A 26,899-nucleotide genomic window follows, 5' to 3' on the forward strand; every position below is an offset into this window, starting at 1 on the left:
AGAAAATAGTGTCGGAGAGGTCCTAAAGCCACTGAAACAAAATGTACAAATATGTACTGTTTCAAAATACTTCCAAATAAGGACATGGCGTAACAGCATAAAAAGGCTGGTGGTAGCAGGGAACTGACAGGAAGGGTTCCCGTGCTCATTTCATGTCCTCATGGGGAAACTTGCTATAATAGAGCAAATATTATACATCTGCAGCGTGTGTATGCATGTGCGTGCCAAACAGATAGCGAGAGTGAGAGAGAAAGAAAGCAGATGGGGGGACTTTACTGGCTGCATATTGTGTACAGTTTGTCAACAGGCTGACTAAATAGACTCAGACATGGCTGGAGGAAATGTGTTTGCTCTGACATTCCACTGTATGGTGGAAGGGAACACACACTGTCAACAAAGCTACATGACAGACAGAGAGGAAGAAGGTGCAGAGCAACAGCTCTCTTTCAGACTTTTCTTTTGTGTTTTACTGTACATAATAGCAGCATTTCAAACTAAATTACAGCCAACTAGAATCCATACTCTCAGCGAGTTATAAGCTGCCACACACTAATGTTATTCCTCAATCCGTGGTAAAAGTATTCAGATCTTTTGATGGCATAATTATAAGCAAAAACCACAATGTAAGAAAAGGCATACTCCATCACACGTAAAAGTCCTGCATTGAAAATAAAGTTTAATAATATTATCAGCTAAATGTAGCTACTCAAAGTAGGCCTAAAAATGTTATTATAGCAGAAGGCTCCTTTGATCCAATTGTTCAGTTGGTATAGCCTATATCTTATTTTGGAAACTAATATAGATTTAGTAATCTATGCAAAACGTGAGCTGTGCAATATTGTTGTCTGATATGGAGTGGAGTAGAAGTAAAGATGACCCTCAAAACTGTATGGTAGTCTACTTGAGTAAAGGTGCATATTACAGGTCACAAGCAGTGACTGTACTCAGTTGTTGCTTCATCAATAATATTACTAATTCAAATATCAGTGATGATGATAAAACAAAGGCTAAATGTGAGTGATATCACCAATGATACTGGTGAGAGCTGCTTGTGTGTCGCTTGGCTACAACTTTCTCAATCAACTACCAGTTTAACCTGAATCTACAATAGGAGTTTTAATTTAGCATGTTGCTTAGCAAAAACCTAACGCCTTTCATTTCTTGTGAGAAGTTTTCTCAGTGTATGACCGAGGAGGTTTTTTTTAAACTGTATGAGGTCGTTATGAGCCAAATAAAGCGGCATTCACTGTTCAATAAGGCCACCTTTGACCAAGGAATGTGCTTCGTCATCACAACTTTCCCCTGGGGGTAAGAAAGAGAAGAAGACGGAGGAGAAGGAGGAGGAGGAGTGGTGTTCTCAGCAGGGACTTTCCTCTATTGCCCGACTGAGAAAAAAAGTAGAACCACAGGGCATCGCGCCGGAGATGGTCCCGGGTGTCCCCACGGAGGAGGAGGTATGCGGAGCTGTGCGCGGCGGTGCGGCCGCGGAAGTCTCCCCCTCGGAATACTACTTCTTTTAATCCCCCCGTTTCTCCTAGCGCTCCAGCTCCTCGTCGTCGGACCACATTTACCGCGAGCCACAGCAGCGGGGGTGGAGCAAGAGGTGGCCTTTTCCGTTATCAGCATCGAACCGGACAGGAACTCACGCCAACGGGAATCCCAGTCCCGGCGTCCGGGTTTGGAGGAGGAGGAGGAGCAGGAGGAGGAGGAGCAGGTAGAGGTGGAAGATGGGGAGAGGAGGGAGCTGGCACGAGCGTATGAGGATGAGAACGAGATGCACTCGCGCCAGGTATAACACAAGAGAAAACTTTTAATTTAAATGTTTCTGTATTACATTAGCCTATTGCAACAGAACAAATACTCCATGTATTGATATGAATAGACTTTTTGGGGGAAATTACATTACATTTTTCTTCTTCACCTACATATTGAATATTAGGTAAAACAATTTATTCACATCAAGCGTAATGTGATGCTATATTACGTTACTTAAAACCAATTAAACCTAAGGTTAAATGCACCGAATTTGAACTGAGAGTAAGGGAGACAGATAATGTTATTCAAGAAACTGGACATGCTCAGTTTAGGAATACAGAATTTTTTTTTAAAGACTGCTGCTGTGGTTTCCTCATCCAGTTGATCCATTATGCTGTGTCAGTTTGTGCATAGCTCTATGGAACAGGTGAGGGCAGAGGGTGAGCACAGCACAGACCTCAGATCAGAGAGAGGTGACAGCTGTTCTCTCTTTTCCCTTCAGTTGGATAGAGCTCCAACCTTCATCTCTCTGTGTGTGCGTGTGTGTGTGTGTGTGTGTGTGTGTGTGTGTGGGTGCATCTGTCCTCTCTTTACCTCAAACTCTTTACCCTCACTCCTCACCCCTTTCTCTTTCATTCTCCTTTTCTCTCACTGTCTCTCTTTCTGCCCAAGGCTAAACTCTCTGACTCATTCTAGTGAATCATCAACCCCCCCCCCAACTCCCCGCTGAGGTTGCCATGGTGACCACAGGGTTCAGTGTGAGTTGGGTGGGGGGCTTTGTGTGTGTGTGTGTGTGTGTGTGTTACAGTGCCTCAGGCAAATATGTTACCAGCAGGACTGAGGTCAGGGGCTGTGACCTGCCTCCTCCTCAGCCTTCATACCTGGGGCAGGGGGTTGCAGCAGACAGACACACTCACACACATTACTGTCATTCCTATTCATGTATTGATATATAATATATTGATATGTATTGTGTGCATCTTCCCAGATGGGACCCAGAACACTGGAGGTGCAGCCGTGGGCGGCAGACGAGCCGTCCTTCACAGCAGAACTCGATCGTATGATCACGTATATTAGCAGGCCACAGGTAGGCTATACATCACCTAAAGCACAGCAGTGCTGTCAATGTGTGAAATGTCTGAATGCACTTTAAAGGCCACTAATATCATAAACACTACCTAACAGAATTTGGACAATTCTGATTTGTATTGACTGTATGGTATATTTTAACTGTGTGAAACTGTTGCATTTTGTTCAAATGGAAAAGAGCTCTGACCACCCGGTTTGGAACTACTTGTCAGATATATCAGCCCCTTTCAGAATGTCTTAAGAATACACTCTGGCCAACTAGGGATCTACCGATACTGCAGCCAAGAGTTAGATCCTGCCAAACCTTAAAAATAATCAATAAAAACTTCACTTTTTCAACTACTTCACTTCTTCAACTGCAGACTTCCAGTGTGGGGGTTAACATAGCAGTAATATGATCAGTCAGGCGCTGTCAGTATCTTGGCAGCAGAATTCTGCAAAATCTGAAGCCGGTGAGGACTTTCAGTTCCAGACTAGAAACTCCAACACAAGAGTTAAGCCTTATGTAACACCAGGTGCTGGGGAACTGGGAAGAAAACCTATTAAACCAAGTATATTGTGTTTATTATTCAATACCTGCAAGAAGTTGCGATGGCTCTCAAAGTTACTTAAGTTTGAAACATACAACTGAAACTCATACTTAAGAGTAATTCTTTTGTTCCTTAATACTTGGAGACACCCCTCAAATGTTCTCACAAATTTTACCAGGCGAGCTTTTGCACAACTTCTTCTTTAACTTCCTTTCTTCTCAGGGTTAGTTGTATGCTAATTCTGCATGACTGACTGTTCTCAGACCTCTAGTCAGCCCATCTCATGTGACCCTCTCCTCTCTCCTGTCCATCTATAGCTGAACTGCTCCAGGGTTTTGTCTCCAGGTCAGACGCAGGCTTCACAGCCTCCTGCTGATTCACCTCGCTGGCTGCTGTGTGCTGAGGACTGGCTCCTTCCAGCTGCAGATAGGCCGTGTGTTGCATACTCTTTTAGGTGCGCCCATACGTCTGTACATTATGTCCATGTGTCTGTGCATGTGTCTGTGATGCATTCATATCGCTGGCAGAATTGGAGTAAACAGTGCAATGCATATTTAATCATGCATGCAATAATCTTCAAACCACCTTTGTTCTCCCTTGCCTCTCTGTTATCCATCTTTTTTTGTTGTTTTTCTTCTTGTCTCTTTAGCATGGATGGGTTGGATACAGATTTTCTGAAGACTGTGTCAGGGCTGGGATGTGAAGTCCACAGTTTTGATCCCAGCAGCTCCAGTGCATCTGGTGGTCACCTTGGCAACAGTTTGGCCAGCAACCATGGTGATGGAGGCGTGGTCCGCCAGCACAAGATGTGGCTGGAGTGGAGAGCTCCGAGGAAGAGGAGGCAGAAGACGAGAGGCAGCCTGGGTGGTGTTTCTCAAACACTGGCAGACATCATGGCATCTCTGGGACACCACACAGTAAGACACACACACACACACACACACACACACACACACACACACACACACACACACAGACATTTGGAGAAACATATCTTAGAGTCTTTTCACCCCAACATACCCAGAAAGCTCTCTTACTTGTATGTTCCCATAGCAACAGGGCTCTGCGCCATCCCTGGCTGCCATGGCAACAATTTAAGTAAGTGAATCACACACTGGCCCAGTTACATCCTGCAGCCACGAGAGGGACCCACACACTCACAGTTTGAGTAAGTGTGGGTCGACTCTACAAGAACGGTAGAAGATTTACATTGATTACATTTTAAAGTATTTTAATTTACTGATTAAGTCTTTACACAACATTAAACAATCATTAAAAGTTGTTATTATTAAAAATGCAGACAGTAACATGACATTTTTACAATTCTTGTCATTTCCAACAAACTTTTCTCTTGCAATGACAACAACAACAGATGTCTGATACATTTTTTTTAATAATGGCCGTCTCAATTTGCTTTCGTTTTAAGAGCAAAACGGTAGAATTTTCTGATATGGAAATTTCAAAAGTAATTTGTAAAACACAATGTATTATGTCTATTGTGAATACATAACTGTGCAATGTCTTGTCTCTTCTCTATATTCTCTTTAGGTTCATTTCCTGTATGCTGACCTGCTCAGTGCTGAGTGGCGTGTTTTCCAGAACTGGATTGAATTGGGAACTCTGCAGAGTGTTCATCATCTGGTTGCCCAGGTTCACCTGCACTGGGCAGGGTTTGAGGTGGGCGGAGCCAATGAGGAAGTGCTCCACTATTGGTTCAGTGTCCTACAGGGTCTCCAAGCTTCTGGACTCATGCTGGTCCACAGCTCTGCAGGAGAGGGTCACAGTGTCCTAAAACAGACAGTAGCAAAGGGTCACAGCTCCTACATACTCAGTTGGGCCAACACAGGGTGATGACACATGAATGAACACAGGTGTACACACATGACCAGACATTGTGGATGGCCTCAAACAAGAAGGAGAAGGTCAAACTCAAAAATATTTGGTGTTTTTTCTTTTTATTTCAAGCAAACACAGTTCTTAAGATGACATCTCCCTCTCGTGGAGATGAAAGGATCTGCTTTTGTATGACTCCACCCTCAGAGGAAATACCGTTGTGACTGTCGATAAACTGGTTCATTTGACCAAATAAGGAGCAGGAGGTTGGCTTTCAATATAACAATATAATAATTTGATCTACAAATGAATTTTTTTCTAATTTGGAACATAAAAAACAGCAAATAAATGTAAATCGCAGGAATTGTTGGATTGTATCTTAATTTGTCGTAAATATCAAACAGCTGTCTGGCAGGTACCAACACATTTTAGTTTCTTTTCTTTTCTTTTTTCAGTTGAGTGATTTTATCAATGTAATATATTATATCACAGTGTGATCCTTTTTGCATTGGTTTGATGCAGCTGTACTTTGAATGTAGATTCAGCAGATTATTTAATGTATTTGTGCACATCTCTGAGGACCTTAAATGCTTTTATGTGCAATAATTCTTTACATTGAAGAGAAGCTTTAATTATAGTGAGACTATTAGTGCCTAGTGTGAAAAATACAAGAAGAAAACAGTGATGTTAGAAACGTGCATTGATAGCACAATAAAATACCAAATAAACCCTTGACTGCCATTTTGTCTTTCCTTGGGGGAATCCCAGTAAACCCTGGTGACAAAAGGTTGTAATTTCATAAGAAGATGTGTTAAATTTCTCAGTTTTGGGTTATATATAACACATATACATTACAATGTAATTTATGTTATCTGGCAGAAACAATGTTCTACACTTTTTATTGGATTACAATTTAATGAAAGAAGGTTAATAAGCCGAGTATCTCATTTCCTCTCTAGATTGGCCATGCACCCACTTGCAAACCTAGTCAAACCATCCTTTGATATAGTGTATATGTAAGTATACACTTACAACTCCTGACTTGATATTGATGTTTTTATTTTGTTTATCTGCCTTATAGGAGAAGAAAACAAAGATGAAGGGGCTGTATATAAATATAAATTGTAATTTATGTGATATATAACTTGATCTTAAATATAGGTATGTGTGTATCCAATACATTTTAAAGGTAGTAATTTAATTATAGAGTTTCTGTTTTCTGTTCAACATATTTGCACATAATCGATAAATCATAATAAAAGAAGTGGGCTGTAACAGTGGCTGTACTCTTTATTCCAACACAAATAAGTCTAGTATGTAGGCAGTGCACAGCCAAACGGCTATAATTGTTATCTTATTGCAGCATTTCAAAACGTTTGTTTCAATTCTACCATTTACCACACGTTCCTATAACTGGATAAATTGTTTAATCTTTACTGGAGACTGATTTTGCCCCTGTGTACTTCCAGTTTGCATGGGCTGAGTTGAGGTGAAGGATGCACTTAACTCTAACCAAGCAAGGCTCACAGGACAGCTATGTATCTCCATAAGTGCTTTTCTCAACAGTGAGCGCTTATGCATAGAGCCCAATTCCAGTCATTCCTCGGACGCGTTCCAACTCGCTGGAGCGCACGTAGGAATGTGCGACTGCCTCCACCCTGCCTTACGCAAATTACGGACAAATGTTTGCCACTAGTCAGGGTGGAGTTGCGCTATTTACGTTGAAATTTCCACATCCTGTTTTCAGCAAAACCAGGTGACAGGCGCTGTAGCCAATCAGCTGTGAGGAATTCAGTCGGTCGACCAATCAGAAGTTCACAATCCCGGGACTTCAGTGATCTGTTTAGCTCGTCTGTGTACTGTATAGCGGAAGGTTTCTTGTGGAAATCTTGACAGAAGATAACAACCAGACTGTATATGTAAGATACATTCTGCAGTTCACATTTTTTACGGTAAGTAAATATGTTTAGTCGGTGTTGTTTTCATAGTAAAGGAGGTAAACACACTTTTGTTTTATCTGTTTCTTCGAGACAAGAGGCGCCGACAAGTTACTTCCTGCTCTGACAAGGCCGAGATCCCATGTCACATTTTAGCCCATTGTAGCTCATGTGTACGTACAAGTGTAGCGTTTCCGACTGATTTGCTTAGAGTTTATCCACGACAGTTAACTTATTAGTGAAACATACATCATTCAGTGTGTCTGTTTGGCAGAGAACGGTTGACTGTACGTTACTGCCGAACATATTACTAACCACACGTTGTGTCAACTGGATACAGCTATAACAAGTTCCACTTTTTCAAGTATTAACGTGTTACATTATGTTTGAAAATACGCATATCAATGTGCTTGTCAACTAAAAGAAAAGTGCAGACATGAATCCACCTAGTATTGACATTTGTGCCGTGACCTCACCATTCTTTGAAGCACCAACGTTAACATGAAACACTTGTAATTAGGCAGTTAACCGAATTGAGGAATAGGAAGCACTGCAGGGTACACTTACAGTGAGCTGCCTGCCTCCACTGTCTTGGTAGCAGAGAGAGTCTGCAGTCACTGCATATATTTGAGCACCTATGGGAGTTGTCATCTGAACATATTTCACAAGTTACTTCATTATGTGGGGAGTTTACTTTGTCAGCCACACACACACAGACACATACAATTTTAATTCGAAATATTTACATTTCTGTAAGCTTAGTTGAATAACTTTATATGGAGCATTCATGAGTGCGTCTCATGGTTTTTTGTGCTACTGTTTCCATTGCCAAAATGAACGTTCACGCACAGACAGAATTTGGTAGTTTGCAATTTTTTTTTATCCGTAAATATATAAATATTCTGGTCTCACATAAACTGGGTGTTTTCTGAGTGGCAAGGCTTTAGTTTTGCTTCTGCTTTAGCTCTGTCTGGGTTTATTTATACATGTGTGTCTTGATCACATGAGCATGTGACTCATTTAGCGAAGATAGTAACAATTATTTTAGTATCAGGAAATCTGTTGATTATGTTATGATTAATTGCTTATTTTATTAAACTCAAGGTGATGCCTTTTTAAATTAAAAATGTGTTCTCCTACCAACAGGCACAGATTATTTAAAATGATCAATCCATTATCAAAATTGTCGTTGATTAAATATTTGCCAGTAGACTAATTGAAATTTCAATTATTTAAAATCTAGACTTATAAGTACCACAGATGTATGTAACAGATATTAATACATTTCAGGGCTGTCTTTTATGTTGTATGTCTTTGCCTCAAATGACTCACCTCCTCTCCCTCATCAGGGTTGGGCCCCTCTACCCACAACGACCCACCATGCCTCTGGTTACGAGGAATATAGAGCCGCGGCATGTGTGTCGCCAGACCATCCCTTCCAACATCCGCAGCGAACTGGAATGTGTCACCAATATCAGCTTGGCCAACATCATCCGTCAGCTCGGCAGCCTCAGTGAGTGCTGTTTGTGTTTAGGTGTCATTAGTCATAAAATATGATGTGAATGGTTAATAACACGTGGCAAATGTGCATGAGCTGTGTGTACTTATGAAAGGTTATTGCAAATGCATGAGACAAATACTGTAATCGAGGAATAATGTGTGTGCGTAGGCAAATATGCAGAGGATGTGTTCGGGGAGCTGTTTGTCCAGGCTGGAGCATTTGCGCTGAGAGTTAACACACTGGGAGATAGAGTGGATCGTCTGCAGGTTAAAGTCACCCAGCTGGACCCCAAAGAAGAGGAGGGTAAGTACTCCCACATGTTACTGTTACTATTACTACTGATGTCCGTGTAATAGTAGTTCATCATTTTGAATACGGCTAAATAAAACATATAATGACTCACACAGCTTCCATATTAAAATGACCTCTTTCCCTTGAGCACAATTCATATTCAATAACATTATCTCTCTTTCATCTGTCTGTTTCTCTCTCAGTTTCTCTGCAGGCCATCACTACCCGTAAGGCCTTCCGCAGCAGTCTGACCCAGGACCAGCAGCTGTTCACCAGGCCGTCTCTGCCAATGCCTGTACAGGACACCTACAAAACCTGTAATCCGCCCCCACCACTCAACAACCTCAGCCAATACCGGTAAGGCTCACAGAGGCACCTCCATGGTATTGGAACACAACATGCATTGAATATTAATAACACATACATGCATGCTATATTTTTGTCATGACTATACATTATTTAAATCCACCTCTCCGATGCATATGCATCAAGGAGTGGGTCTCAAAAAGAAGGTGGACTATTATTTTGTGTGTGAATTTTTTATGGGGTTCAGTCTGCAATCAAAGCTGGAAAAATTGTAATAATTTTTTTTATAATACTAGATATCATAAAAATGTAAAATTTGCCAGTATGTCTATCCTGTTTCTCGGGAGGCATGTAGTCCTCTTTTGCAGGATCCTTGAGATTCATCATGCGGATGCAGGACTGTGTATTATTGTGTATTAGTGTGTCAACATGTGAAAGAGACATTCATTTTGACCAACTTTGGTGTTCAGGCAGTTTTTGATTTGTTTGGATGACAACTTTTGTAAACAACAATTAGACTTAATTACATTTATATTAAAATTAAATGTCTCTGCTTCAAAGTATACTCCTAAGTATACTAAATCAAGCAGCACTGAAGACATTATGTGGGGAAAACAACCAAATGTCACTCAATTCAGCTGACATATATCCTTGATATCTTGAATATTAATTGTGCACTAAGCATAACATGTCAATCGGAAGTATAATTAATTAGGAACCAGGACAGAAGGGGGCTGCGGGTGAAATCTATATAATCAGTAACCACAGCAGTGTCCTCAATGATGAGCAGAGTGAGTGTGTAAGCTTGTACCATTATGTTACAAAGACTCTTTGTGTGACTGGTTTGAATGTGAAGTTTCTTGTGTTGGCCTTTAAAAGGGGAAGTGTGATTATGGCTTGTTAATACACTGAGACATAAAGCAGATAAAGATCAGCAGACACTGTATGTTATGTTAAGATAACATAAAGTGTAGCTGAGACCCAAATGTCACTATAATGTTCTTAAAACTGTTGTTTACAGGGACGATGGGAAGGAGGCCCTGAAGTTTTACACTGATCCCTCCTACTTCTTTGAACTGTGGAAGGAGAAGATGCTGCAGGACACCAAGGACATCATGAAGGAGAGACGCAAGCACAGAGTGAGACACACAAACATTCTCATATCTAACTTGTTGTGCAACGCCTTTTTTGTATTCATTATCTCTTTTTTGTCCTTCGTGTTTTTATCTTGTTGTTATGAAAGTTGCTAAAACGTGATTTTGTTTTCATGCCTTTAATATAGGGCTGGGCGGTATAACGGTTCAACCGGTATAACTGTTTTAATTTCCCATATGATATGAATTTTTCATATACGGTATAGCCGAAACAACTGCTGTCACTCTTCATCAGGAAGCAAAATATATTGTTCGCTGCTAAGAGTGCTACTGTTGGAGCTACTTATGTAGTGAGAGGGACCCCTAAGTTATGGTTATAACTTTATAACACAACAATTAATAACCCACAACTAACGCTCTTTAACAGGGCAACACTACGGCACACAACAGTTTGTGACACATAAACAATTTGTAACACTAATAATTGTTCATTTATAAAATTTCACTGCCGAACAGCATGCTGGGTACAGCTCGGTAGCTAGCCGTTAGCACAACAGTCTGCTAACAGCTGGGAGAGGCTCCGTCGCGTTACTTAAAGAACAGAAAAGAGCGATGCAGGATGAACAAAGAGAGACCGGAGATGCACCAATAGAGTCTGTGCCCAAGAGAGGAGCTGTGTCTGCTGTTTGGAAGTGTTTTGGTTTTAAAAAATCCGACGTTTTGCGAGTTTGAAGCCACTGTTGATGCCGCTGGTGGTAACACAAGCAACCTAAGCAGAAAACGTGAGTTATTTTCATGTGTGTAATAGATGCAATCTGAAATGTACACCTTGAAAACTGCAAACCTATTTACGTCATGTTTTTATGTTTGTTAAATTATCAGTAGCAATAACTAAATAATACGCTTATTATACATAATACAAACAAAAACACTTTAAAAAATTTTTTTTTGCTTTTTGGGGTATTTTGGTCAGACACATATGCAACGCTGATTAGAGTGTAATATGTGTGGTATTTGTTAAATGTAGTTGGTACATAGAGGGTGATAAGAAGCTGTACTTGGAGGGTCTTAGGACCCAGGGGAATGTAGGTGGAGCAAGCAGGAAGAGACGGAAGACAAGCCACACAAACAGCTGTTCACAGCTCGGCTGGCCGGTTGGCGTTAACGCGGAAAAAAAATACTGTGATATCCCGTGAAACCGGTATAATCTTACAAAATATCGTGATATACATTTTTGGTCATACCGTCCAGCTCTACTTCAATGACAATAAAAGTGTCTTTTCGTATGTTCATACACACAAAACAAGCAACATGACAGCGATTTGGTTGGAACAAGTGGACATCATAGGTCACATCAATTAAAAGCATTCGTATCCAACCCTCTGTGACTCTTTTTCACTCTTTCCTTTCTGAGTAGAAGGAGAAGAAAGACCATCTTAATCAACGGACACTCAATCCGCGAAAGATCAAGACCAGGAAGGATGAATGGGAACGCCGAAAGATGGGGGAGGAGTTTATGGTGCCAAAGAACGATTTAATGTAAGTTGAGAGAGTCTGTGAAGTGAGGGGGAAGTTTATGCTGTCCAGCAATAAGTAAATGAGTACTTGATGAATACAGTCATTCTCTCTAGTTGACACAGTTAAAGTACAGAATGGTCACTCGCATGATAAATTCCACTGTCTCCTGTCTTATCAACCAATCTGTACACAGTGATATAGTTGGTATGTCCTGTCTGAAAATGTTCTCAGGGGGTTGGGTGTGAAGTTCACTGTCAATGACAAATGGCAGTAAACAAATGCATGAGTCACAGCAGACCAGAGTGTTTTTCTGCTGTAGGTTATTTATTCATCGGTACATTTTTATCAAATTATTAGAAAATTAGAGGATATAGAAATAAAAAAAAACACAATAAAGAGCACAACAATCTGTTTTAAAAGTGATTTTCCATTTATTTTGCCGGCTTGTATAATGACTCAATCACAAGCCAGGCCTCACGAGGAAAACAATCTCAAAGTCTATAGTTTGTGCTATTTAAATAGCTGTGTTTCAGCCTCACTATTTGTGTGTGCTAAATACTCCTAAACAAATAAGCAAAAGTACATGACCCACAACTGCTGTTAAGGTCTGTAGATGCTATAATCACCAAGGTCCCTCGGTCAAGATGACATACTTTATTTGGGGCTGAAAGTGATGTCTTAAATTTGTTTTAAGGAACTCTTCTGAGGGCCTAAATGGCAGTATTGGATCTGGAGATGGCTTCAATTCTGAAGGCTTTGAGCTGAGTACCGGCTCCTACGCTTATGAACCCGGCTCCCCTCTCTCTCCGCCTGGCACTGATGACTTCCTGCCTCCTCCACCTCCAGACATGGCGTAAGTAGCATCTTGGATATAAGCCCACACATGCTGCCGATCCCTGCCAACATGTGCTGAATGTACAGCTACATGTGTACTGTGCAATTGTACTGCAGTCCTAAACGCATCCTCTTAAAATTATAGGGTTCAACAGTAGCAAAATAGATTAGAAACCTATTGTTCACTTTCAGCCTCTTTAATGAGCGGCTGAGATTGCAGCTGCAAAGAAATTGAAGGTTGATTGGAGGCAAATGAAGGTTCCATTTAGTCATTTAACTTCCTCAGCTCAATCTTTAACTCACTTGCAGGTATAATGAAGGAGGATACGGAGTTCCAACCCCGAAGAGTCCAAACCACCCACCTCCTGCTCCCCCCATGGCCTCTCCCCCTCCCAACTCTCGCCCCAACCTCGCCCCTCCCCCTGCACCTCCTCCCCCTCCTCCACCCTCTGGCTTTGGTGTTCCCCCACCTCCCCCCGCCTTCGATGCCCTACCTTCCCCTCCTCCGTTCTCCTCCTCTCCATCTGCCTATCCCTCCCCACCTGCTCCCCCTCCTCCACCTGCTATGTCCAATGTTCCTCCTCCTCCACCACCACCTATGCCTGCAGGTGGCGGTGGTCCTCCCCCTCCTCCTCCTCCACCTCCCCCTGGCCCACCTCCCTCATCTTTTGGCAACTCTGCTCCCCCTCCTCCCTTCGGTGGAGGGGTGCAACCTAGCTCTGCTCCTAAACCTCAGCCAGAGCCTGTTGATGATCCTCGAAGTGACCTGCTGCAGGCCATCCGACAAGGTAAGACACTACAGAAAACAGATCAATATAGAAGGGAAGATCTTGATCTCGGTTTACTCACTTCAGTGGTCTAGCCTCTCAACTTTTTACAAACTACCGTTGATTGCCTGCTGCATGTTGGTCATCATGTTCATAACCACAAAAAGCTTAGCATGGCTTGATTTGCTGAACAAATGCAGTTAACATGAGCTAAATTCAACTATCATTAGCCAAATCTTTAGCTAGCTTTGTTCTAGCCACAAATGTGAATTCATATATTGATGTAAAACCACGTCTCGCAATCAGTTTTTCCGTTGTATACATTTTGAAGTGCCAGACCACAAAACATGACATAGTGAGTCATATGGAAAATAGTGATATAGGGCTCTAAATTTGATGAATGAATGAATGAATTAAATTACCGTATTTTCCGCACTATAAGGCGCACCGGATTATAAGGCGCACCTTCAATGAATGGCCTATTTTAGAACTGTTTTTATATATAGGGCGCACCGGATTATAAGGCGCATAGAATAGAGTAGGAGTAAGCACAGTACCGGTGTTTACCGCTATTACTTCGGCGACGCCCCTGACTACGGTAGCCGTAATGCTGCAAGCGGTGCGGCTTTGTAGTTTACCAGTCGTACTGAAACATTTTGACAGAGCGCCGTGTACAACCAGTATGGATCAACCAATTAACCAATTGATCCATATATAAGGCGCTCCGGATTACAAGGCGCACTGTCGTTTTTTGAGAAAAATTAAAGGCTTTTAAGTGCGCCTTATAGTGCGGAAAATACGGTAATACATTGGACGTGCAAGACGTACAAACAAAACAGGGACCCACTTGTAAAAACTTTACTCCATGGTGTTACTAGTGGCTAAAAACTCTACAGGGTACCCAAAGTACACTGTGCTCACAATAATTATCTCTTTTTGGCTTTGTAAAATTATCAATGCAGAACCTTTGCTTGTAACAAAGTATTTTTACTTGCTGGTACTACTTTTACCTAAATATAAGGGAACTGATTACATCTTCCACCACTGCTTGGGTATGAAATATACCTTTTGTCATAAATTACAGCTTTTATTGCAAGCTAATTTGTCCTCAAAAGGGCATACAGTACATACATTAAGAATATAAATGCTCACTGTGTCTGTCCTCACTAACACCCTTTTTAGGTTTCAACCTGCGTAAAACGGAGGCCCAGCGGGAGCAGGAGAAGAGGGATCACATTGGCAATGATGTGGCTGCCATCCTGTCCCGTCGTATCGCTGTAGAGTGCAGCGACAGCGAGGATGACTCCTCGGAGTTTGACGATGAAGAGTGGTCTGAGTAATAGTCATTCCCTTTTCACCTTCACGACCACCTCTGTATCTTTTCTCAGCCTTAAAGAACATCCTTGTATTTCCATTCAAATCACATTCTGAAGTAGCAGTGAAGCAGAGGTCCCTGTACGGTGTGTGTCAGAGTTTGAGTGCGTTATGCACACATTGTTTGTGCAAGTTCACATTCCTTGAACCATTTATTTTCTTATTTATCCAACATTATTCCGATCAGTGCAACGGTCCAAAGATGGAGTGTGAGTGTGCCTGGTTGTGTCCCCATTTGCTTTTATTGAGCGACACAGCGCTGTTATTGATGTGAATGTTATATGACGCACGTCTCTCTGCTGAGTCTGTGCGTAAACAGATCAACTCTGTCTTTATCTTAGTGTCTATTAGAATCAGGCGCCTTCTGCTGTAGGCTAAATGTCTGATTTTATCTGCTTTACCATATTATGGCAAGGAATAGTCGAGAGGGAGCACAGTATCTGTATCTGCTCCGTAGAAAGACACAAACTATTGATGTCAAACATTCTCACTCATAGATTATGATAAAGTACATGTAAAGTTTATGTAACATATTGAATCATATCTAAAGATAATTATGCAATCCTTTCATATCCCTTTTTAAAGCACCATTTTTTTTAATCACTTGTTCTTTCTTCACTTTTGAATTCTGTCATCTTTCTTTCTGTGGTTGTCATGGGAACACTCATCACTTGTGGATGAAACCTGGTTGTAGTTTATAAACAAATTAATTATTCAGTGTGACAGAAATCATTGGCTCATGGCAGACACCTGGGGTGTTTGAAGAGATCTCCATACTGAACATATGCAGACATTTAACACAAATATGATTCTCTTTGTGTTGTGTTTGTTACGCATTTCCTTCCTGCAGATTTTCTTTTGAACTTTTTATGGGGATTAACTCGGCTCTTATGCTTTAATCACTGCTCTGTGTAGACTCAGGCAGCATTTGGCCTGCTGCCTGATAAGTGCCTTTTTTATACTGCATTTCAGTGTCAGTGCAGGTTTATTTTGGTTCTCCACACTGGCCACTGATTCGCTTCTTCCAAAAATATCAGCTGCCAACGATGGGTGAAATGTGGAACCGACTGATGTTTAGTGTGGACCACATATTTCTCAAGTGCCTTTTATTTTACATCTGCATGTGTTAACACACAATCGCACAGCATGCTTTGCCAAAGCTTCTCCTGCCTTTAAATTTGCATATGATTATTGTTATTTCAATAAAGATGGAGTGAATTACACTGATTGTTTAGATTTCTTTCCAGTGAGAATGAATAGTGTGTATGCTGTGATGTGTTGAATAACAAAGTTCCAAAGAATTTCAAGCCTTGGCATTAGACTCCTCATGCTTTATCCATGACTCATCTTCTTCCTATCAGTGGTGGACACCTTCTCACAGTGCCGACTGTGTAGGGAGTGAGAAAATCAATCAATTGGATTAAAGTTCAGAAATTGAGTAGGAGAAGAGAAAAAAACCTCTTACATAATCACTTTATCCTCATACCAAGCCTGCTTTGTAGGTTTTAAAAGGACGCAGTGGATGCAGAGTGATGGTAATAATGTTGAATGTTGCTTTAGCCACCAAATAATTTAGGATACAGGAATAGAGAGCAGCAGTCTGTGCCTAATTGAGTTAAAGAGTGAGACACCGAGACAAACATACTAAAAGCCTCGGCAGCAGTAAAGAGAAGAGTGCTGACATCGCCTGGTAGAGAAAAAAGCATATTTATTATTCATCAATATAAAATATTCATTCATTTCAAAAAGGCTGTGCAACCGAACATATGGTCAGTACCTTCAAACTGCCTTTAACAGCATGTGCAAAATAGAATCTCAAAGATCTAGAACATTGTGTTTTCGACGTTCAAGTAAATAAAATTGGGCTTTGGATCACATTTCATGACATTGCGATAGGCTTACATTTAAAACCCAACCCTTCCTCCCCTTATTAAAGTGCCAATGGTGATTGAATCCACTTTCTATGAGTGGGGTTCTATAGAGCGTCCCTGTGATTGTTTCAGTCTGGGGATCCAGTGGAGCTACAATTGACTGAGGATGAGGCACAAAGTACACACGAGACAGTACGTTTAGTCCCAAAAATGGCAACCAGCCAGGACAGTGCAGAACATTCTGATTTGCAGAGGGACTTCATCTCCCGGAGAAGTGCTCCTTGCGTGTGTGGGAGTGTGTGTGTGCGTGTGTGTGTGAGACTTCATGTTCTGGTTCTGGATGATAGTCAATGCAGCTATGTGTGTATCTTGGCACACAAACAGTGATATGTCTGGCATAGATTGTGTGGTGGTTTGAGTCTGGCGAGGTTTGGCAGTCTACACATCAACAGGGTAGTGTATGTGTGTGTTTTGTGTGCATCTGTGCGGGCAGCAGGCCTGGAGCAGCACCTTGCGAATGTCTTTGTTTCTTAGACTGTAGAGTATTGGGTTCAGCAGCGAGCTGCCCGCCGCCGGCACCAAGGTGGCATAGGTGTACAGAGGAGGGCTGGATGCATCTCCTAGCAGCCCCCAGAGGGAGAAAGGCATCCAGCAGCCCACAAACACACTGAGGATCAGGATCAACCGCGAGAAGCCCCTTCCACTGCTGTGTTTGCTTGCATATGAGTGGTTGGCAGGAAGGAAGTGCCTCTGGGTAGCGATGGCGTGGGCATGCCGCCTTGCCACTCGACAGATCCCAGCGTACAATTGCAGAGTTACCATTACAACCACCAGGAAGCCACCACACAGCAACGATAGGTATGTCCGGGTCAGAGGTCGTGCTACAGAACAGGAGTTTGGCTCTCCCAGACAGTGCCATCCCATTGCAGGTCCTGCCCCAATGACACCTGCACCCAACCAGACCAGCAGCAGGAGGACGGCGGCTCTGTGACGGGATTGGCTTGAGCCATAGGTGAGAGCGTGGCTTAACGACAGGTATCGGTCCAAAGCAACACCCATCAGGCTACAGAGCGAGGCAGTCAGTGATGTCACCAGCAGTCCTGAGGTCAGCAATTCTGACCAATCACTGGGCTCAACGCAGAACAGGAAGAGGAAGTGCAAGATCAAAGCAACACCTGCCAGGAGATCGGCCAATCCGAGGCTAGCAAGCAGCAGGAAAACAGGTGCACGAAGAGACGGGGTGGCCAAGATGGTGGTGACAACTACTGCATTTTCAGCGGCAATGAGAGTTCCTGATACACACAGGGCCACGCCCCACACTGTGAGGGGCGGGACTTCATACGTAGATGAGCTGTCCAGTTGGTCCAAAGGGGAGAAGGGTTCTGCCCCTGAGGACTCATCCCAGCCTAGGTCAGAGGCGTTCAGGGTCATGGCTTTTCAGCAGTCACACAAACAACCTAAGAGAGAGAGAAAAAAGGAGAGAGATGTTGGCATTAGCTCTAATGGGTCATTGGCTTCTCCATTGGTCCATTAAACAGCCTTTCTTTGACCAGAAGCTGTGGTTTCATTCTGTGGAGCTGCTGGAGGCCGGATGTGGTATCCGTCAGAGCAGAAGAGGACTTAATGTGGTAATGGAGAATTTAAGATGTCATGCTCTTGTAATCTAAAGCAGTTAAGCTACATAACAATAGATAATCACTATGAGAGCATTAAGTGATAGCCCATTTAAGATTGTCAGGCCCTGCACTCTCTTGCTCCCAGTTATTTTGTCTTGTATTGTTTTTTTGTATTATTATACAGAGGGATTAAAACAAATATATATATATATATATATATATATATATATATATATATATATATACTGTATATATATATTTATTTATTCAGTTAGGTAAATAAGCATACACTGATTAGACTAATATGCTACATAGGTTTTATTTCCAGTTTAACTAATATATATCCTAAACCCATCTTGTCCCTGGATGAGCTTTAATGATGATAATAATAATAATAAACTAGCCTTTACACTGCATTACAAAATATGCACTTACAGAACACAAACAAATACAAAATACAGATTATGAGCACCATTCTAAGCTGGAATGTTTTTATAAGGACTCATTTTGAAATTGCACTTAATTGTTTTCCAGCCTGTAAATATGCTCACATTTAAATTTTTTTTAATGATCTCAAATTATTTTGTATACATTAGGCTAAACCTGCTGGCTCCTGAAATGTCACTGACGTCACCATCTTGCGGGAAGTCACGCAAGTCGTGGTCAATCAATATGAAGACTCAATTCAACTTGATAGATAGAGTTACCAAAACACGAATGCATAATTACGCTGACATTGATTGTTTTTTTTGGGGGGGGGTTAGCACGTCACTCTGAATCCGTGCAGTTACTTGCGTCCAACCATTGCTTTTTCTCCTGCATACGTTTCAGGAGCATCAAACATCTTAGATATATCTTATGATGGCTGGTTAAATCTGAATCTGTTAACTCACTTCCAGATGCATGTTAGCGATCTGCAGTCTGAAGTTTCCCTCGTGTCTATGTCCAAACGTGATGTTCAAGTCAGTGTGTCCCTATTTTGAACATCACGTGTACACATGTGAAAACCTCGGACTATGTATGTTTCTTTAATGAAATAGCTCGTGCTGTTCATCGGGCTATTTAAAGAATTCGCCCGTTACAAGGTTAAGATGCCTGTGCTCTTTATGGTCTGCTTGTTTTTTAGCACATGTCAAACTGTACTGCACGTCACTGAAAGGAAATTCCATACCATAACTGTAAAACACTACTGATATTTAGGATTTTTTCTTTTTGGGCTAATAAAGATGAGGGTTTAAATGCATTAGGGATCTTCCATCCTCAGGGGGAGGAGGTGTATCCCACTCCCCCGTGCGGAAGACCCTGTTGTATAATACAATTGTAGGTTCATTGCGACATGACACACGCACACACATCGCACGGACACGTGCTATAAATACATTGAATAGATTATTCATCTTACCTTATCAACGCGTTGTCCGTGATTCCCTTGCAAGAGTTAAACAGATTTGCTCTCTCCTCTTACAAGATCCAAGCCAAATGATGGAGATGTGGTGAGGCTGCCCGCAGTGATGATCGGTTCCAGTCTAAATAAGGATGAGAGTCCCTGTGTATGACACCATCATACATCAAAGTTGCGCTGAATTCTCACTTGGCGTCTCGTGCATCTCCTTTTCTTCAATCTCTCCGAAGCGCTATGGGAGGCAGAATGGGTGCTCTTGCGCGCGGACTCATCCACAAGAGAGGCTGTCTGACGTCATTGACTGGGAGGCTCGACCAATGAGCTACCGACATTGAAAATGCGGGGAGAGTGGGGAGGGGGTGTAAAGGGAGTAATTTCATTCAGAAAAATGCGGCAACTCTGTCGCCCCTCCCACTGCGGTTCACTCTTGCTCTCATTTCTTGTAAATAATGACCACCAATAGACCCCCTCCAGCACACACACACACACAGATTTCCTCAATAAGACCCTGGGGCCTGGTTGAATGAGACGATATTGTTTTGTGTTGGGCAGGGCAGAGGTATGGAGCTGCAGAGCTCAGGGCTGGCGCTGTCCACGGTGCTGAAACGCATCAGGATGAGTCACGGGGAGAGATGTCTTGCAGAGCAACAATAATCTGTAGTTGACTCTTCAAAGGAAAACTAGCCACCTAATTGAACAGACAAGGGCAGAATTGTCCCGTTCCATAGCCAAAACCCAGCTACGACATATATTGTGTCTTATTATTATTTTTACTGTATTATTTGTATTATTATTACTTGTGTTGAAAGCACTAGTACATTGGAAGTTTATACACGGGAATGGACAGCCTCAAAATTAATCACAGACTTGAATAAACGCCTCATTAAAAAAAACATATATATCTTTATCTATTATATATATATATATATATGTATAATAATAATAATGAAATAATAACCCTTAGATCATTTACAAATCTTATCGGACCGTGCCTGTACACATGTGCTAAAATGTGAATGGTGAGGATAAACAAAACCAACAGCAATCATTTATGTTGTCTGTTGTATTGATTTATCTTTGATTTGAGGCCGCCCTGCCTACAGTATCTTAACAGCAGCAGGGGATTCAAGGCTTCCCCGGTTTGATAGTGAGCGTGGGTGCTGCAGGATGGTCTGAGCGTTTGTCTGCGTGGTCGCGCATATCAATACGCTAACTGGGGGAATCTCGTCCTTCTCGAGCCATATTAGGACACACTTCCTGCCAACACAGCCCGCCTACGTCATTTAAAGGATCTGAGGTGCAACACTTGTCACCTTCAAAATGTCGAGCAACTTCAGATTTCTCCAAAATTACAGCTTACCCGAGGTACTTTCCTGCATGTCCAATTTTTCATGGCAGATTTGATGATACCAATACAAAAAAATGTAAATCACATAACTAAACTAGGGAATATTATAAGGAATATTGTTTTGTGTAATTTTCACGAATGAAACACATTGTGGTGGATTCCCATATTATATCCTTGCATTAATGCTTTTTATTCAGTTATATGTGTATTTGTCCTAGATCTAACATCATTTTGCCACCATTGGCTTTAAAATGCAGCATTAAATACTATTTTGACGCTGGTGTGTCGATTTTTTTTGCCAGCAGTGGGAGCATCAGTGGAGGAGGAGATCGTGTTCGGCAGGGATGCGGAAAATCCCTTTGTGTTTTTTTTAGCACGCCGACACACAAAACAGCTACCCTGTAGAGCTGCACACATGTATCCAGACAATGTGTGAGAGAGCATATGAGATGTGGGAGGGCATGAGCTACGTCGGTGTGAGTGGAGGAAGTGGTGATGGTGGAATTCATTGCATAAAGCTGAAAACTGTGTCGTGACTCAACGCACTCGATTTTGAAACCTGACGTCCCGGGCTATGACTCAGTGCACGTCCCAAAGCAACACTTTGCAGGTCACAGCGTTTGTACTTTTTGTTCTGGTGCATTTGCACATCTGTATGCAGGGGTATAGCTAGGAGTTATGGAGCCTGTAGGGCAGTCTGAGCCCCCTTTGGTTGTCTGATTTCCACGTCACTATTCCACATTTGATCAATCAGACATCAGTCAATATCAATAATAGCCTTGGTCAGACCTTCTGTCTTGGGTCCAAATGCTGTCTATTCCAATCATGTCTTTATAATTGTGACTGTATTGATTTGTGATCCAATTAATTGTGATCTTGTCTGATTTTTCACATTTGCTCTTGTCTCATTTGTGCTTACAGGGAAAGGTAATGCAGACATTATTGAGTACCTTGTCTGAGTTGTTTGTCGAGTCAATTATTAATTGATTGACAAGTGCTAGGGCAGCACTTCATCACAGTCAATGACACATTTGAGGTGATGCTAGGATACTGACGCACATTCTGTCTACTGTACGTAGTTGCATGCCAACGTCAGAGTGTGTTTGAAAAGCATTCACACCGCATTATAAATTTAGCTGTCCTAACTGGACTGAATCACACAAGATAAATGTTATTAACTACTGTATGAGACACATCGCTGATTAAAATGACGCCCCTGATAGTGATGATATCCTGTCTCAACCAGACATTTTTTCAGCAGATGCCTATTTATAAAATAGTTTGAGCCTTCACAGGAAAAACAGAGCCAAAGGATGTATAGAGGCCTGGATAGGTGTTAGTATCTTATATTTCTCTTTAAAAAGAAAAACATCAGACAAAATAAAATGTTGTGTATCAGGAATATACTTTACTCATGGTGGTGCTCTGGTCCACACTGAAATATGTCATATCTTTGGTTCACACATTCATGGTGCTCAGAGGATAGACTTTATTTGAACTTTGATCCCCTAACGACTGTCTCCCATGTATCCCTTAAATGAGCTTGTGACACTTCAGATTGATCTTTGGGCCACTTGACGAGTCCCAGAACCCCAGGTTTGGACCCACTGTCTTAGAACATTCTGTTCGAGAGTAGTGTGAAAGAAAAATGCAAAATATTGGTAAAGATACACCTGAAGGCCACGAAAGTTACTTGATTGCAAATTATTTGTACGTAAATATGCAGTTATTATTCCTATTTATCCCACCATTGTTTATGTGTTTGTAAGGACATATGTGTGAACGCTGGTGTGTGTGTGTGTGTGTGTTTGTGTGTGTGTATGTGTTTGTGTGCATGTGTGTGTGCACTGCCGGCCGAAGTAACCAGGTGTCACTCCGTTCAAACAGGTGTGTATTTCAGGAGGGTTGAGGTGGGCCAATTGGTTGCCAGGAAACCAGGTTAGGGTGTTGCTCATGTTACACAGATCTCTGTGTCTCCTGTCTTTCTCTCTGTGTCCCAGCCAGGAGCCATATCTCCATTTGGATACCTTTTTGAGGACTTACACAAGATATTTTAATCAAAACTTTTTTGTTGATACTAATTCCTCTCCAAGCACCAAAAATCTTCAGCTGTCATTTTCAGGTGTTGCTGATCTGTGGCTGTCAGGATGCAACAGTTGGTGTCAAAGATCCTCTTCTCCACACTGCTGCTTCTAGCAGTGCTTACCCCTGTGTACTCAGAGTCAGGTATGGGTCCATCCACATGTCTTACATTTATTGTGTTACTGTGTGACTATCTTAGTGCATTTGGCCTTGTCAGAAAACTGTTGGTGTGTCTTCCTACACTTGGCATCTGATGTCTCCTTTCCTTGACTGGCTTGTTGCCACCATTTGATCTCCTTCAAGAGTCTTTCCCTGATAATATCTCCTCTTATTAACCGTGATGATGGCTTATTCTCCAGTATTTCTCTCAAGCCGACAACAAGTAATAATATGAGAGGTGAATGAGAATCTGCTATCTTTTCTTTGGCATTACTTGACAATTTTGCCTACTTGCTTTTGCCAGACTGGCAGGACGTCTTGCAATAATAAAGCTGTTAAAATGTGTCTGTGGGAAGATAATTGTGCAACCATTTGATTGCCAATTTTGTCCCTCCTACAGATTGTTCTCAAGCCGAGTCATGTGACCTGTGTGTTGGCGATTCCATGCTCAACTTGACAGGCTGTGTCTGGAGGCTTTGTCCAAATGGTGACACGCACACACGCAGATACGCACGCACACACACGCACACACACACATGCACACACACACACACACACACACACACACACACACACACGCCACATACCACATACAAACGCACACACCCCTGACCTCTGATAGTAATTCAATCATCAAAGCTGCTGTAACATAAGCTTCCCTGGTTTGTACAAGATGACTGAATTATTTAGTATGCCAGGAACGCACACATGATACACGCGCACTCACACACACACACACACACACACACATACTAAAAAAAATACTTGTTCTCTCTCGCTCAGGTAATGATACAGGCATGTGTATGACTGATGAGGGTAACTCGGCAGACAACGGCATGAACTGTAGCTGGACTAGAGTGTCTGAATTGTGCTCAGGTAGCAAACAATACACTCCAGAATCAACACAACTTCTTTATCTGCAACCTCAGTAACTCATTTCTTTTCATCTTTTTTTATTTCCCAGTTGTTGAGACTGTCGCTGATGGAAGAGGTGAAGGTGACTCAGGTAAATTGTATCGACACCATCATCCCCTCCCACCCCCTTCTCTCTCTCTTGCGTCAGACATTTATTATTCCTATAAGAGCTGAGTAAAATGTTCCACAATGTCAATTCAATTCCATCAGGAAAAAAAGCTGACATTTCTTATCTTTTCCCACCACACACTGCTTTCATGTAGTTTCACTGACTGTAAAGCCATCAGCCTCTTCCTTTTCTTACCCTCCAGGTGATGGAAGTAACACCAACTCATCCCCAGAGTTCTCTCAGGCCAAGTTTGACATGTCCAGTTTCATCGGAGGCATCATACTCGTGCTGTGTGTGCAGGCAGGCGGCTTCTTCGCCATGCGCTTCCTCAAATCCAAAGAGCAGAGCACCTACGACCCCATGTGAGTTTGTCCACGTAGGTGTTAGAGAACAGAGAATTTAGCGTGACTGTAATAGTTTAAGTATGTGCATGTAAATGTGAAAGTGTCGCTGAGTTAAGGGACAGTCTGTTGGCGCAACAGCAGCCTCTGGTGGCAGGAGTGATCAACAGCAGGCGATGTACAACGGGATTCCCCTTTAACATCCCTCTAGATTGTATTTTGATTCTGATCACAAACCCCATCAGTCCACATCAAAATTATGCCTGTCTTCATACAGAGAGCAGCCACAATGAAGACAAGATGTATGAAGGGCAAACAGGCGAGGCTGCAGGACAGCAGAGCAGTGACGCATCGAGTTCTGACGACAAGAGTGTTTTTTTCCCCCCGAGGCCCTGTCATTAATTTGTTTGGTCCCCATGTGTACCCCTGGGGGATGGGTGTGTTTATAAGAGGACATGTTTTCTCAGAATATCACATTGTGTAACGAGTGTCTCTGCATGTGTTCACTGTGTTTGTATAGTATTTATATTCTAGAGACATTTTGGCTGTATTCATACAATCAGAGAAATGAGAAACAAAAAGGCTCTATTTTTTTCAGTGAATCACCTTTGTGACTAAACCTACCATCAATTTTCACCAAAAGAACATGTTATGTGTTTGTTCTCTTACAAACAACAAGCAACTAGTTGTATCCAGTGAGCTGTTTCAACTGTGTAAATAGTACAGCGTGGTTGTGGGAAATAGCGATACAATCCCAATGTAGACAGTCAGGTCATAACAGTCAAGGTCACTTAGACCTTTTTAAAAAATCCTAAAATAAACCAAAATGAGACTGAATGACTTTGTCTATCATCTCAGAGAACATGTATGTTTCATGTGGAGCTGCATAACTTTCTAGTGTTTTATTGAAACCAAAAATTGTACTATTTATGTATATTATATCTTTCATTTATTTACTTGCAGTGAGTTAAATAATTTAACTGGGGACCCTAAGGAAACATCTCTTGGACATCTCTAGACCCCACCTTTGGGAACATTTATACTTGATTATCTAAGCAATAGTAGTAGTAACTGAATGTATACTTGCAATATAGCTTGAGCACCTCTCCTCTGATCTGTGAGTGTTTTTGTTTTGACTTGTCAATAGCTCAGAGTCTTTTTTTTTATAAATTAAATTTCATGGAGGAGATTTCTGTTTTGACTGCTCATATTCATATCATATACATAGCAGCTTTAACAGTTCAAAGAAATGTGATGTGACCATGTTTACTTAATGCTGGTTAAGTTTAAAATTTACTTTTTTTTTGGGATGCCATTCGCATGAAAATGCTTAAATAGGCTGGCAGCCTGAATAAACTTAGAATAAATACATGTTTCTGTGTGTGTGTGTGTGTGCTTTCTTGCATTCAAATGAGGAGTTGGTAATCATTGTAAGAGATTGTACAGTATATGCTGAGTGCATATTTACCCATACCAGCAGAGTGAGTGAACTGATTCTGCTGTAATCTGGGTGTGACCAGAGACATACTCAATACAGGCAATAAGAATCACCTACTAATCCTTACATGTATGAGTGTCGGTATGGATCCCAGCATGCAGCAGGGACAGAGCGCTGATGGAGGCCTTTAGGGGAGCAGCAAGATGGCTGGTTGGATGCACCAAGCGCTGTCTGAGCCAGGACCTAAGCAGGCTTGAATAAGCTCACACAAAAAAGTTTCCCAACTGGGCAGTGTGTGGCTGTCAGCCAAGTTTGTTGACAAAGGACGGGACTGAATACAGGTCTTTTACACTCTGAATGCACCCTCCCCCAACACACACAAATACATTTCCAATGAGAGAAAGGGAACACACATTGTCACACTAAAGTTGAGGCAGGCCTCACGTGCTGCTGGCTGTACTCCCTTTAAAACAAGCATAGATCTGTGTGATGTTTGCATATGTGTGTATATGTGTGAGTAGAAGGCTACAATAGGTGCAGCAGCAGCCTCAGTGTTTGGCCAAATGTGTGTTAAGCAGGTGTGGACAGCTACAAGGAGAACTACCTCCCACCTCCACCCTGCCATTTGGTAAAACATCCGTGTGTGTGTGTGTGTGTGTGAGAGAGTGTGTGAGTCATATCATACGTTCAAACAAACACACCGAATCAATCTATCAATCATAAACACACATGCACGCACAGTTAGTCTACTTTGTTCCGCCTACTGCTCGTTTCCCAGCTGACTGCAGC

The 26,899-nt window shown here is 41.9% G+C and overlaps 4 protein-coding genes across 5 annotated transcripts; 3 read left to right on the forward strand and 1 right to left on the reverse strand.

The window, feature by feature from the left end:
- The first annotated feature begins 1,314 nt into the window (after nucleotides 1–1,314).
- On the forward strand, nucleotides 1,315–5,786 carry LOC137886280 (probable methyltransferase-like protein 24). The gene is made up of 5 exons (XM_068728685.1): nucleotides 1,315–1,789; nucleotides 2,744–2,842; nucleotides 3,692–3,828; nucleotides 4,024–4,291; nucleotides 4,923–5,786. Exons 1-5 carry the CDS (start codon nucleotides 1,457–1,459, stop codon nucleotides 5,223–5,225), a joined length of 1,140 nt encoding a protein of 379 aa, XP_068584786.1. The 5' UTR covers nucleotides 1,315–1,456; the 3' UTR covers nucleotides 5,226–5,786.
- A 1,274-nt stretch (nucleotides 5,787–7,060) lies between these two features.
- On the forward strand, nucleotides 7,061–16,052 carry wasf2 (WASP family member 2). Its single transcript, XM_068728584.1, has 9 exons — nucleotides 7,061–7,159; nucleotides 8,494–8,657; nucleotides 8,814–8,948; nucleotides 9,140–9,293; nucleotides 10,264–10,381; nucleotides 11,754–11,875; nucleotides 12,549–12,707; nucleotides 12,998–13,476; nucleotides 14,638–16,052. The coding sequence occupies exons 2-9, from the start codon at nucleotides 8,525–8,527 to the stop codon at nucleotides 14,793–14,795; spliced, it is 1,458 nt and encodes a 485-aa protein (XP_068584685.1). The 5' UTR covers nucleotides 7,061–7,159; nucleotides 8,494–8,524; the 3' UTR covers nucleotides 14,796–16,052.
- A 468-nt stretch (nucleotides 16,053–16,520) lies between these two features.
- On the reverse strand, nucleotides 16,521–19,944 carry gpr3 (G protein-coupled receptor 3). The gene is made up of 2 exons (XM_068728569.1): nucleotides 19,719–19,944; nucleotides 16,521–18,157 (listed from the first exon to the last, which is right to left on the reverse strand). The coding sequence occupies exon 2, from the start codon at nucleotides 18,129–18,131 to the stop codon at nucleotides 17,139–17,141; it is 993 nt and encodes a 330-aa protein (XP_068584670.1). The 5' UTR covers nucleotides 18,132–18,157; nucleotides 19,719–19,944; the 3' UTR covers nucleotides 16,521–17,138.
- A 1,095-nt stretch (nucleotides 19,945–21,039) lies between these two features.
- On the forward strand, nucleotides 21,040–25,778 carry cd164l2 (CD164 sialomucin-like 2). Of its 2 annotated transcripts, XM_068728582.1 has the most exons (7): nucleotides 21,040–21,083; nucleotides 23,189–23,292; nucleotides 23,708–23,794; nucleotides 24,091–24,183; nucleotides 24,272–24,313; nucleotides 24,534–24,693; nucleotides 24,950–25,778. In XM_068728582.1, exons 2-7 carry the CDS (start codon nucleotides 23,214–23,216, stop codon nucleotides 24,963–24,965), a joined length of 477 nt encoding a protein of 158 aa, XP_068584683.1. In that variant the 5' UTR covers nucleotides 21,040–21,083; nucleotides 23,189–23,213; the 3' UTR covers nucleotides 24,966–25,778. The 2 variants fall into 2 exon arrangements, with proteins under 2 accessions (XP_068584683.1, XP_068584684.1); XM_068728583.1 differs by lacking the exon at nucleotides 21,040–21,083 and having other exon boundaries at nucleotides 23,135–23,292.
- Nucleotides 25,779–26,899: the final 1,121 nt, after the last annotated feature.

Source organism: Cebidichthys violaceus, unplaced genomic scaffold, assembly GCF_023349555.1.
Source record: "Cebidichthys violaceus isolate CVI_PGR_0920_01 unplaced genomic scaffold, fCebVio1.0.p SCAF_42, whole genome shotgun sequence".
Lineage (NCBI taxonomy): Eukaryota > Metazoa > Chordata > Actinopteri > Perciformes > Stichaeidae > Cebidichthys > Cebidichthys violaceus.